Genomic DNA, 12,551 nt, shown 5'->3' with positions numbered 1-12,551 from the left:
TGCCGTCTCTTCCCCTCCTAAACCTGAGCTTTTTTTTTAATTTCCTGAGGGCTAAAAGTTTTATCCTTAATTAGCCGTGGTTCCCCTCACAAACCAAAATGGTTGCCGTCAGCCTAGCAGAAAATGAACTTCAATTGGTTTTGCCCACAGTGTGCAGCTGCATAATACATAACAGATGTGAAGTTTAAAGAAAGCAGGTAAATGCTGGCCTTGACCAAACACTAAAATGAGGAATACCAACCAATTTTCCAATGGCTTATCCCCAGCCTAAATGAAGCACCCCAAACATTTGTAAGCAAATTCTTGTCAACCAAATTTAAAATCAAACACATTAGACAAACTTTTGGGGTTTATTTATAAAAAGTAAAGCTAAAACTTGTTAAACGCACTGAAATGTAAGTGACAACTTTGAGACATTCAATTATCTTTAGCAAGACAAACATTCTGAAAACAAGTTACACAACTACAATAAATCCATATAAAATCATTTATTAGGATACAAAAATGCATGTATAAAAAGAGTAACAAGACCACTTAAAATACATTAAAAATGACTCGTTCACCAAACATTACACAAAATTGTATATATAAAAAAAGTATAGTAAATTTCCTCTTCAGTACAAAATGGCACCAAAAGCCTGTAACAGAGAAACAGATTGTACACAGTGAGTCTCACTGGAACATGACCTTTCAGACATTTTGCAGACTTGGACTCACTTAAAGACCACGGATGTGTACTCACGCGTGCCAATTAGTAATTATAGAAAACAACATCCGTCTTCCAAACACGCATCACAAACACATTCATTATACAATACACAAGTCCCACAGAAACATTAGAGAACCAAAACTTTTGGTCCAATGAATTTGAACTTTTCCACAACAGTTCCAGTCAAAAGAAAACATGAAAGAACTTGCTATGGAATCAGAAACGGGATGTAACATGACATCAAGCTTTAGAGACGCAGCTGCCGTTCAACACTTTACATAAGACAAGTGACAGAAGTACAACTAGAAAGTAGCATACTATGGAAATGTCCTTGTCGGACTCTTTAAAACTAAAAAAGAAGGCCAGAATGTTTATCAGGATTCAGATATTTACTGTAGCTAAAAAAGCTATTTAATCTCAGTACCAAGATAACAAATCTCGAAAGGAAATTGAGGTTCAAAAGCTCTGAAGAAACCATTTGATTATGCCAAGGAATGCAGTCATGTACAAGTTCAATCACAAATCAGTGCCACTTTATATTAGGTTTCTTTATCATGGTCTTATGGCAAAATAAATTATTAATATTAAATATGGTTGGGTACAATGCACTTGGTGTTCATGTTGTATTGAAACACTTGCTGGAACAAGTTTGGTGTTATGGTTCAGTGTGGGAGGATTAAAGGAACGTTCAAAAAAGTACACACAGATGCAGTGGTCTCTAGGGTTGGGTATCGAGAATCGAGTATCGATTGGAACCGAGACTAACTTTTCGTTTTTCCCGGAATCGTTCAAAAGTTAAAATTTCGATTCCTAGTTTCGATATTCACAGTCCGCCGAGCGGAAGAAGAAACCGCTGAACAACACCAACGAAGAAGCGTCTACCGGAAGTGTTGGCATAACCGCGCGAGTCGAACATGAGTACCTTACGTCGGTGATCCAAAGTGTGGCTTCACTTTTCTAAAAAATAACGAAATCTCGGCAAAATGCAAAATTTGTGACAAAAGGAGTATTTTTACAGAATGAGTATTTCCTTCAGAAAGGATTATTTCCTTCCGAAAGACCGTTGGTTAGCAAGGTTAGCTAAACTTTTTTGACCCTGCCTCTTAAAAGAATCGGAATCGAGAATCGTTAGGAACCGGAATCGAAACAAGGAATCGGAATCGTTCAAATTCAAACGATACCCAACCCTAGTGGTCTCTATGCACGATCGCTTCCGTGTTCGTCACAGCACGCCCAGTTACATCCGGTGCTGCGTCAGAAGCGGGTTTTGCGTTAGCCGGAGATAGTGGCAAATTACACTTGCTGTTTACAAAAGCTTCCTGCGGTTAATGTGAATGATGTTAACACTGAGGGAGTTAGCCGTCACATAAGAGTAAAAGAGAAGGGCTTTAAATTATACATTGAGCTACATCAACAACTTTGAGGGCGAGTATTTGCTCATATCGTGTGAAATCCGACTAGCGAATCAGTTTCTAAAATCGTTGTCTCAGTTTGAAAAAATTAATTTTATTCAAGTTTTGCCGCTATACACTTTGCCTGCAGAACGCGCTTGCGGAAGTAAAGAAGCAGGCTGAGATTCTTTCGGACATACGTCAGCAGGGTTCGTGCATAGAGCGTGTTACAGCAGGGTTATTGGAAACAAAGGTACGCTTACAATGTACAAAAAGACAAGTTTGACCCTTTGCAAATCCATGTGACTGGAGATCAACAACATTTTTGTCTGTGTGTGAAAAATTTGTCATGTAAACATCTCTTAAACTCTTATAAACATTTGCTAATTGTTAAATATGTGATGCCATCAGGGAAAAACTGTCAGATGTCACGCTTGTACATTTTCAGCAAAGTCTAAAAATAGATTGAATATCAGTTTGTCAAATTCAGGTTTAATACGTTTTTCTATAACATCTTGTTTATCATCTCTGAATACATCTTGGGGAAAATTCACTAGATTAGTGCCAAAAAATGGCAAATTATAGTGGCAAGCTGAAAAGATGCGTCTTTCTCTTTAAGAAAATGTGGAGCGGGGGTGAGGGCCATTTAGTTCCAACACTACAAAGACAGCTTCACCTATCAAAATAAACCACATAACAGAATAATGGACCCGCAAGTCCTGTGTAAACTACAACGGCACACAAGTTTATTTATTTTTATCCAGTATTATCGTAGTGTAAAGCAGAACAGAGTTTGAAGCTGCTCGCTTAAGACCTTGCCCGCCTCTTAATAGTCCAATTTCAAAACAGTTTTCACAGGATGAATTTTGAGTTTGTGAGCTTTCGAATGACACTTAATCTATGATAACTAAAATGTGATATGAAAAAAAAAAAGGCAAAAAAAAAAAAAAAAGTCAGTCGTCGCGCTAGCATGACGTCCCAGTTAATGAAACTTGTTTCTCAATTTCATTTCTGAAAATCATGGAGATCAGCCAACTTCAGATAACCATAACTTTTGTTACAGACAAACTATAACAGAAATAAAAAACAATTTGGAAAGGGCTTGAACCCAGCTTTAATATGATCACACAACCTGTAATATCAAATTTCACCATGTGGTGGGTTTTCCCAGATCGTGTCGCATACGTTGACAAACTAAAATTAAGTTACCTTGGCAATAACCTAAATTGCAAGTTAAGCACTAAAGTTAACAGGAAATCATTTATTTTTAACATAAGCACTATATGATAGAACACGCATACATTCTTTCCAATTATGAAATGTTAAAGGGTGTTTACACAACAAATGTTTCAATTTGACTGAGCACAAAACCAAACTTTCAACAACAAAAAAAGAGCCAATTCCAAATAAGAGGAATCACAGAAATTAGTTACAGACGTAATTAGACAAAGGTATGTTTAAAATATCAGTGTAAAACAAGTACACAATGTGCACTACAATGTACTATTAATCATTTGATGAGACCCAATATAAAGTGGAGCCACCAGATCCAATTATAAATTTGTGCACAATTAAGAAATTATATTTAACCCTAAAACTGTATTCTGGACAAATGTGGGCAAAACAGTTGAGATTTATTTAAAAAAATATTTCCCTTGATATGAGCGGTACAAGACATGGCTACTTTTCATAAGTTTGTCTCCTGAACACACAATTTGACCCAATTCTACAATGTTAAGTGGGTGAAAAACTCCTTAATCTTGTATTTGGGTCAAAAATGGGCACCCATAGAAATGAATGGAAAAAAAACTTAGAGGTTTAAGCTTTAAGAACTTATTGGAATGATATTTTAATGTAGTCAAAAATAAGCATAATTTACATTATTTTTTAAGTAAATAAATTCAAAAATACCCCCAAAACAAAAAAACACCATAAATGGATAGACAAACCTTTAAATCGAAGACAGTGATAACATTTATAATACATAAAAATTAGGATCACACCTGAGCCCTCTGTGCCCACATTTGTCCACAATCACAGGATTAAGGGCTATAAAGAGAATACGGTTTGAGGGTTAAACAACTGCTTGCTGATAACTCATTAAATATGTACACACACACACACACTTCACCTGTAGCAGCTGCCTAGTAGACCCAGTCTGGAGAGAAGCTCTCGCCATCAGTCACTGAGCAACACAAGAGAACAGTTAGTACACACAACCTCACAAAAAGACAAGTCCAGCTCTACACAAATATCTAATACTTGTAAAATTTGAGGTCTTTTTTTGTCTATTTTGTACAGCTTCAAGAAAACTTTTAATAACAATGTAATTTTGACAAAACTAGAATCTATTTGTTTTTAACACAAGATTTGCATATAAAATAACACTATGCTTGTTTTGAGAAAGTTGAATGTTTTATGTTGTTATCCAGGTTTAGGAATATTGACTTTTGAATTTGTAAACAACGCAATTTGAATTTGCAAATGATTGTGTACAAATGAGTGAATGAACAGTTGTGCTAAGAGAGAAGTTTAGGGTTGATATTACCTTTTTGAAGCTTGCATTACACTTTACGCCATCTTTCCCAATTTTGTCGTTTAAGCCGGCGAACATTTGAATCATCTTCACAGTCAAAACTTTGACCCTGGGCTACGAAAGCCTTTGCCTTGAGTGATCTGGTTGGACAATACATCTCATGCCGTTTCTTTTGCTTTTTTTTTTGTTGTTGTTTTGGACGCAAAGTGAGCACCAAACATCTAAGTTGTTTTGTGCATGTATACTTTACCTTTTAAAAAGGGGAATCTATCTGTGCTTTTAGAGGTGACTCTGCAGGTCTTACCTCAAGATCCTTTTCAATAGAAGACAAACATGTAGAGTCTGTGACATCAGAGGGATTTAGTGACTGATGCGAGGTTGCAACAGGGTTATCGCTTTTAAAACAGGTATAAACACATTAAAATTCCAGGATTGTGTATAAATCATTGTTAATGATGAATAGTTTGACTATTTTCTGTTAAAGAGGTCATACCCACTTGTTTTTGCACCAAAAACAGGCAGACACTTCATCGAAGTTGTCTTACCGAATCGAGTTAATTCATTTACTTGAAAGTTTTGAGTTCTGAGTGTTTTCATTGTACAACGGCCATCAAAAGCATGAACTGATTTTAAAAGGCATGACCCCTTTAAATTATTCAAAAATAAACTCAAATTAGCTTGTTGGAGGACCAAGGCAACAGATTTTGGAAATATTTGTCTTTAATGTTAATTGTCAATTGTTCCTGTACAAGACATATGGTGCAGCTTTTTTCCCGATCTACTTGACACAAATAACTCCGCTAATTGCAGGCTATTTATCAACGGTTTATACACAATATATTTTGAACATCAAAACAAGTTTTCCATCTAAATATTGTGATGTTATAAAAAGCATGCAGAATTTTGACAACAGTTGACAGTTTTATATAGGATCACTATTACAACTTTAATAAGTCAAAAACAAACGTTTTGTAGGCTGTAAAAGAAAACTATGCTTTATTGACAAACTGATAGGGACACATTTCCGACATATTTAGTTCCCTAGTTAGGCAATGCACACAACTTTGCTAATATTACGCAAACTGCAAAACTAAACATCAAAAAAACAAGTCTAATATTTGGATATTGTACGTACAAAGGTTTGAGAGGGCTGTACTTTTACCTGTCTAGAAGTAAACTTGAACCTTTGGGATATCGTTTTGCTCATTGAATTAACAAAAGGAATCAGCGAATTTTGAATGTTTTCACGAGACTTAACAATAAATAGCCTCAAACCAAATGGAATTTGTTCATTTGAAAACTAAGTAACATGTTGGTTTGTACAGGAACTTGTTTTTTAAGAGCATCCCTCAATTTTTTTTTGTTGCTATGCCTAACAAAAAGCGCGTTTGGAATAAATCTAAGTGATATTAACAGGCAATTTTCTCTTTTTTTAGCAAGTCACTTTACACATGGACATCAGCTAATTAGCATTCAGGTATCCATTTTTCAGAGAAGAAACACTTAACCATTAAAAGAAAAGAAATAAAAGTAAAAACAAATAGCACAGCATAAATCGCAAATCTAAAACGTGTCATGTTGAACTTATAAATGGTCATCGTCCTACGTAAAGAGTAGATTCATATTAAAAAGGGAGTGTCAACCAAAAACAAGATACAAAAAACAACTAGAATTACTTTGGGTGGGTTACAAGAGGTTTACGAGGGGAGGCGGTTGCCCAAACAACTGCAGTGACGGAAAGCTCTCAGTATCTGACATACGGGTGTTCCCGAAAGGACTTGCCCTGCCGGGCAGGAGGTGCCTTTCCCCCAGCACCACCCCAAGCGGCGCCTTCCCAGTCGTCTTCTGCTAAACACACAAATAAACATTAAACATGGATATTCACTCAAGAATAAGTGCATCATGAACTTTTCCTTGCATTAGGCACTTGGCTGTTGTAGCTTAAGCATGCTAAACATCTAACATAAGAGCCGTTTTATACATTGCACAATCGAGAACATGTCTTACTGTAAGACTCGTAAGTCTCCTGTGCCTCACCGTGACCGTAGTCATAATACTCTGTGTCTCTGTGGAAGGAAAAAAAGGAATAATTAATAAACAAGCCATTTTTACTTAGTCTTAATCTTGAATCATGGTAGGACTTGGGAATGTGGCTGGCCATTAAGTTAAAGCATTTCATTGAGTCAAATTGACTTTTTTTTAGAAAAATTTTGACTTGAAACTTTGGAAATTAATCAAAAAGGAAGAATCTCAAATCTAAAGAAACATGGTGAGGAAGAGGCACTCACGGCTGTGGTGCAGGTTGACTGTAGTAGCTCTCATATCCTTCATAGGCAGCCTCTGGATATGGTTCTTCATAGGCCTGAGAAAGCATAGGAGACAATGGAGATGTCAAACATATAAAGACTCGCAAAGCCTTTTAAGTTACAAATTACTGGCGCAATCCAACAGAATGGTTAATATGGTAAATGGACTGCATTTATATAGCGCCTTCATAGACATAATGGCCACCAAAGCGCTTTACATTTTGCCTCACATTCACGGGAACAAATATGTAATTTGTTCCCATGTTGCTAAAGCTGATTTTTTCAGCATCATTACTGCAGTCTTCAGATCTTTCAGAAATCATTTATATGCTGATTTGATGCTTACTAAAAATGTAATCAATATTGAAAATATGGTTTGCACAAAAATATTCAACAGAATAACATTCAAAAGTACAGCGTTTATTAAAATTGGTAAGAAAAATTAACTTAAAGCTACACTGTGTGATTTTTACCCCCATCTAGCGGTGAAAAGCTATATGACCATCCAGTGAATATTAGTTTCTGTTCCTCTTAATACCGATTTCGTTTTAACTCCTACAGTGGCCAATGTAGTCCAAGATTAACATCCCTTACAGTTCGACCTCGTCCATGAGTGTTAACTCAAACAAACACGAAAGGCGAAGCTCGAATTAACGGGTATGTCCCTCTTTGGCTAATGTACTTTCAAGATGGAGGGGCAACATTAGAACCCCTTACCCGTATGTACAGTAGTTTCAATGGCATATTATACACTCACGAGAATACTTTATTACTTGAACGAAAGTAAATATACATTAATGAGCACATATTTTTGAAAGAACCAAGTATTTTAAGCTAAGAATTAACTAAAATAGTAGCTTTAAGGGCAAGGATGCATTTATATTACAATAACTACCCCAAACTTTTAAATGGCAACGAATATAAACAGGAGCAACTGCTGGTGTGGAGGATATACTCACATATTCCCCGTAAGCTTCAGTTTTGACCGAGTGCTGTTGGTGGGAGAGAGCAGTTGCTGGCGTCATCCTCTGAGCCTGTGCTGGTGGTCTTGATCGAGAGGCACCTGCTCCTCTGGTTGGTGTGGAGGGTGGAGGACCACCCCGTCCGGCGGGGGCTCCTCGTGCTGCAGCTCCGCGCCCTGGGCCTCCTCTTGGAGCTCCTCCACGCGGCGCTCCACGAGGGGGCATACCGCGACCCCTACGAGAAAGTGCATTACATATACACTCCAAACACTTACGACTGTTCAGATCATCAAAAACAATGACTCCGTATAAAAAAAATATAGCCTCTGTTTGCTACATATAGTGATTCTCACCGTGGTGGGCCACCGCGACCTCTTCCAGGAGGACCGTGACCTCTGCCGTGGCCAGACATGTCCTGGGAGCCATTCAAAAACCCTGGATCCATGAAAGCATCCGGATGCATCTCATCTATACCATCCACCTGACAAAAAAGGATAAATCAGATTGAACAATTAATTTTATTGAGGGAAAACAGATTTAAACAGAAATGCTTAAAGCCTAAACTTAACTACCAAATCAGTGAATGCCGTATACTGTTGCTAAACTGCAGGCTTAAGAGTTAAAACAGCATTAAGCCACAAAAGAGAATATTCTCGAAGCAGCTTTGCGCGTACGCTCCTCGGTGTCATTCGTTGGGTTCAAAAACACTACGAAATGTACAAATGCCGGCTTGGAGAGCATTTACTAAACAATCGGTTCTGTCTGAAATGAACCAACAGTTGAATTAGGTTGCATGTGTAACAGCATATTAAATCTGTGCAGTCGTTCTTAAAGTGACAGCAGTCTGTTTCAATGTTGATAAATAAAAAAACAAATCACTCACTACTCTTCAGTAGACTTAAGATTAATCTATATTTAATTTACAGTGAAGACTACGCAGTGGGTTTACTTTGTTGATAGACTTTTCCCCCACAGGAATGCTATATTTAAGCTCCAAGCTGTTCCTACTCACCTTTAAGAGAGGGAATGGGATGCTGCACATAGCTTAGTTGTCAATTAATGCTCTCATCTCTTAATTTATTCTTAAAAATGTCTTTTTAATAGCTAAATAGGCCCCACCATTAAAGGGACATGATTAACGAAGCCCTACATTATTCATGTAAGGCAAGGCAAGTTTATTTATATAGCACATTTCATACACAATGGCAATTCAAAGTGCTTTACATAGAAGAAATTAAAATAATCAAAAGAAATCAGAATAATTAAAACAGTTTAGAATAAAAAAATAAGAAATAATGAAAAATAAAAATTATGATAAAAATAAAATACAGTAAATTAAAACTATTTCGAATAAAATGAAGTGCAGTAACAGTCGGACGAACAGTGGCACAGTGCTCATTCAGTAAATGCACAGCTAAACAGATGTGTTTTGAGTCTTGATTTGAATGGGACTACTGTAGGAGCACACCTGATGTAGTATTCTTTATTTTGGGGACCGTTATCGGCCAATACAACTTCTAGTGACCGGCTCATGCCTAGATAATAAATAAAAATGGGATGTAAAAGCCTCATTTGGCCTGTATTCAGACTTACAGGCATTAGGAACTTCTTAACCTCATCCATGGCATGTGCCATACGCAGGTAACAATCGGGAATGGGAGCAAAAACTTCGATGTGCACGTGCAGCTCCATGGCCAAGTGTGCATACTTCGGATCACCACCCTTCCTCAGCTCCTCTTCCTGAAAGGTTTCACAATTTAAGCTTTAATAACCAGGTCATTTAACAGTAAACTCATTAGCAGAGCAAAGACTTCATTACCTTGTTTTTATCCCTCATGGATCCTTTGCCAAGCACTGAGATCTTTGCCCCGGTGTCTTCCTGCAGACGTTTGATGGTGCTGCCCTGCGGCCCCAGAATCTTCCCCACGAAATTAAACTGACAGGAGAAATGAGAAAATATTAGTTAAATGTACAACAAGTCCTTGCATTGAAGAGAACTCGACAGCGCATGACTTACCCGAGGATACTGCTTTACGGGAATGAGCACTCGCTCTTTCACCCTCACATTCTTGGCAGTGAACAGATCCAGGTATGTCTCAGACTCTTTTTTTGGCTCACCCTTCTGAACCCGCTCAATCTCTGCAAGAGAAAACACAATCAGCTCACTGCAAAATCAAGTGGTTCGATTTTGCATTGCCACATCAACCCAAGAAGTTATAAACATTCTTCAAATTCAACTAGAAACGAATTGAGAACTGTTGTATAAACTGATTTAAGTGTGTAATTATGAACAGGTTGCAGTTTTTGTAATAGAAAGTTAAAATACCACAACTTTCAATTTTTTTCCCACAGATCTCAGGTTAAAGAAAGTACTAGAAGAACTTTGCTTGTTAAAGAACCGAATTAAGCAGAAACTCAAGATCCACTTTCCTAGAGATTTGCTCAAGGTCTCCAGGATTACTAGTAAGATACAGGCGGATGTTGATCAGAGCTGAACTCTACAGGAAAGAGGATCTTGAGGACAGAGTTGAGAACCTTAGTTTTATACCATTAAAGTCACTGAAGCTACAGTGTTATGTGGAACCAGTTCCTGTCAGGCTGGACCAAATCACAATGGTTTGTGATGATGGAAATATTCATTTAATTGAATAATAAAAAGGGACGACGTTGATTTGTATGACCGTTGATCCTTGGAGTTAATAGATTTAAATAAATAAATGCAGGCCCTCCAATCAGGATTTTGCTTTCTTGAATGAACCATAACCTGTTTTCTATGTAATGTGTGAAAGACAACAAACCTAAAATTGTATTGTATCCAACATGTTACAAACAAATTACATTAATGCAAATTCTAAATTAAATAAATTACACAATGAGGGGTTACATGAAAATTTGATAAAAAGGGTCACTTTACATTATCTTAAATTATATATTCCAACATAAGAGTCTTGCACACAATAGAATCTTTAGAAATCCATGAAGACTCTTAAAAATCAAAATCTCAAAAATAAAAAAAAGGTACACTTTTAATATTATTAAATTGAGCAAGTTTATAATTTACTGGGTAGGAAATCTACAATTTAATAGACTTCAAAAACTACATATTAGATGAATAGCTTAAACAAGACATTCACATTCTATCACTAAACTTATTTCCAAAACTCACAAGCAAGTCGAGAAATAAATATTTGGCCAAAGATTTAAGCTACATTTAGACATTTGTTCAACAAATAGACGCAAACGAGAGCAATTCATTTAATTCATAACAAAAGTCCAGCCTTGCATTTCTATTCGAGAAGTTTCACTCAGAAATATGCAATATAGATGAAAATGTGACTTTAAAGTATAAAAAAAGGTGAGGATAAAAAAAAACACAATCCACATTTCTTTGTCTGCAATCTTGGGGTTCTTTGGAGGAATTATGGGATAGCTCTTTTTCACAAAGGAAACACGTGATGCTGCCCTAAAGTGATGCATTGAAAACCACCTTTTCAACCTCATTGAACCCATTCTCTACAATTGGCCTAAATGCACTATAAATTCAGGTCGGCAGAAATGGTTATTTCCCAAACTCAACTTTAAACGCAATTTAAAAAAAATAAATCCCCCGCCATAGAGCATTGCGTTGGAAACCACGATGCGGCCTACCGGAGCAAATCCCCGCCTCTGGCCTACAAACACGCATTTCACCGACGCACGTGAAACTCTCTCCGGTGAGTATAGATTAAATAACCACCCTTCAAACATCTCGAGGACAAATATTAAACATTTTATAGTTGATCTGCGTAAATTGTTTAATGGTGGATAGAGACGCACTGACCTGCACCCAGGAGTTTCATCGCGTGCGTAAACGATGAGTCCAGGCTGTCCTTCTCCGCCAGTAACTCCGGCAGATATTTACTGTCCCCGCTGCTGCTCTTCCTCTTGTTATTAGCATCCATGTTGATCACGGTTTTCGCGGAGAAATCAGGCGAAGCCAGAACTGATGGAGAAAGCGCGTGCTGAAGCTTATCTACGCTCTGAACAAAGGAAGCAGCGGCAGCAAATGGCGCGGGTGGAAGTGACATCAGGAGGCGAAATCTGGCGAAATCTGCTTCCGTTTTACAGACAGGGGGAGGGGCAACTACCGATAGCAAACGACTGTGATTGGACGGTCCCGATCAGCGCTGTGAAAAGTATCAGGTTTCACGGGTAGAGATTAGTTTAGGCCCATCGTGAGCCTAACTTTATTATAAATTAAAACGTGATTATTACTTTATAAGATTAATACGGATGTGAATGTTTGCGTTTTCTGTAATTCTAACATTGAAACCGCAAACATCTCTTCTTCTCTTGTAGTGTAACCCAGACCTTCTGGGATGCTTTCCAGTAACGTTACTGGTTCATGTACGATACAAAAAAAATATTCCAATTTTAACATATGAATACGTACAGTTTGGACTTCAAACAGAACAACTGAGTTTGCAGTGAATAATCTGATTTTAATGTCAAAATAATTCATACACAAATATCGATTTCTTAAACCATCCGTTGCCCTGTCTTTAATGCCTTTCTAAATTATATAATTCTGTATAAACAATCCCTAAAATGTTGCACACAAAAAAGCCCCAATTTCTCATACACAAATGTCGATTTCTTAAAATATGC

General features: G+C 37.2%; 1 protein-coding gene across 7 annotated transcripts; it reads right to left on the bottom strand.

Annotated features, from left to right (window-relative positions):
- Window positions 1-473: 473 nt before the first annotated feature.
- On the bottom strand, window positions 474-12,003 carry khdrbs1a (KH domain containing, RNA binding, signal transduction associated 1a). 7 transcript variants are annotated; one of them, XR_016145480.1, is made up of 11 exons: window positions 11,725-12,003; window positions 9,922-10,043; window positions 9,724-9,840; window positions 9,498-9,644; window positions 8,258-8,385; window positions 7,902-8,139; window positions 6,925-6,998; window positions 6,644-6,702; window positions 6,313-6,484; window positions 4,232-4,285; window positions 474-638 (listed from the first exon to the last, which is right to left on the bottom strand). XR_016145480.1 is itself a non-coding variant. In XM_089116776.1 (9 exons), the coding sequence occupies exons 1-9, from the start codon at window positions 11,969-11,971 to the stop codon at window positions 6,381-6,383; spliced, it is 1,236 nt and encodes a 411-aa protein (XP_088972902.1). In that variant the 5' UTR covers window positions 11,972-12,003; the 3' UTR covers window positions 5,604-6,380. The 7 variants fall into 7 exon arrangements, 4 of the variants coding, with proteins under 4 accessions (XP_088972902.1, XP_088972903.1, XP_088972904.1 ...); XR_016145481.1 differs by having other exon boundaries at window positions 6,313-6,481; XR_016145482.1 differs by having other exon boundaries at window positions 6,674-6,702.
- Between the last annotated feature and the right edge of the window lie 548 nt (window positions 12,004-12,551).

This window comes from Pimephales promelas, chromosome 11 (genome assembly GCF_988280905.1).
Source record: "Pimephales promelas chromosome 11, fPimPro1.hap1.1, whole genome shotgun sequence".
Classification (NCBI taxonomy): Eukaryota; Metazoa; Chordata; class Actinopteri; order Cypriniformes; family Leuciscidae; genus Pimephales; species Pimephales promelas.
The sequence above is the reverse complement of the archived record's forward strand: the minus strand, read 5'-3'. Positions and strand labels throughout refer to the sequence as shown.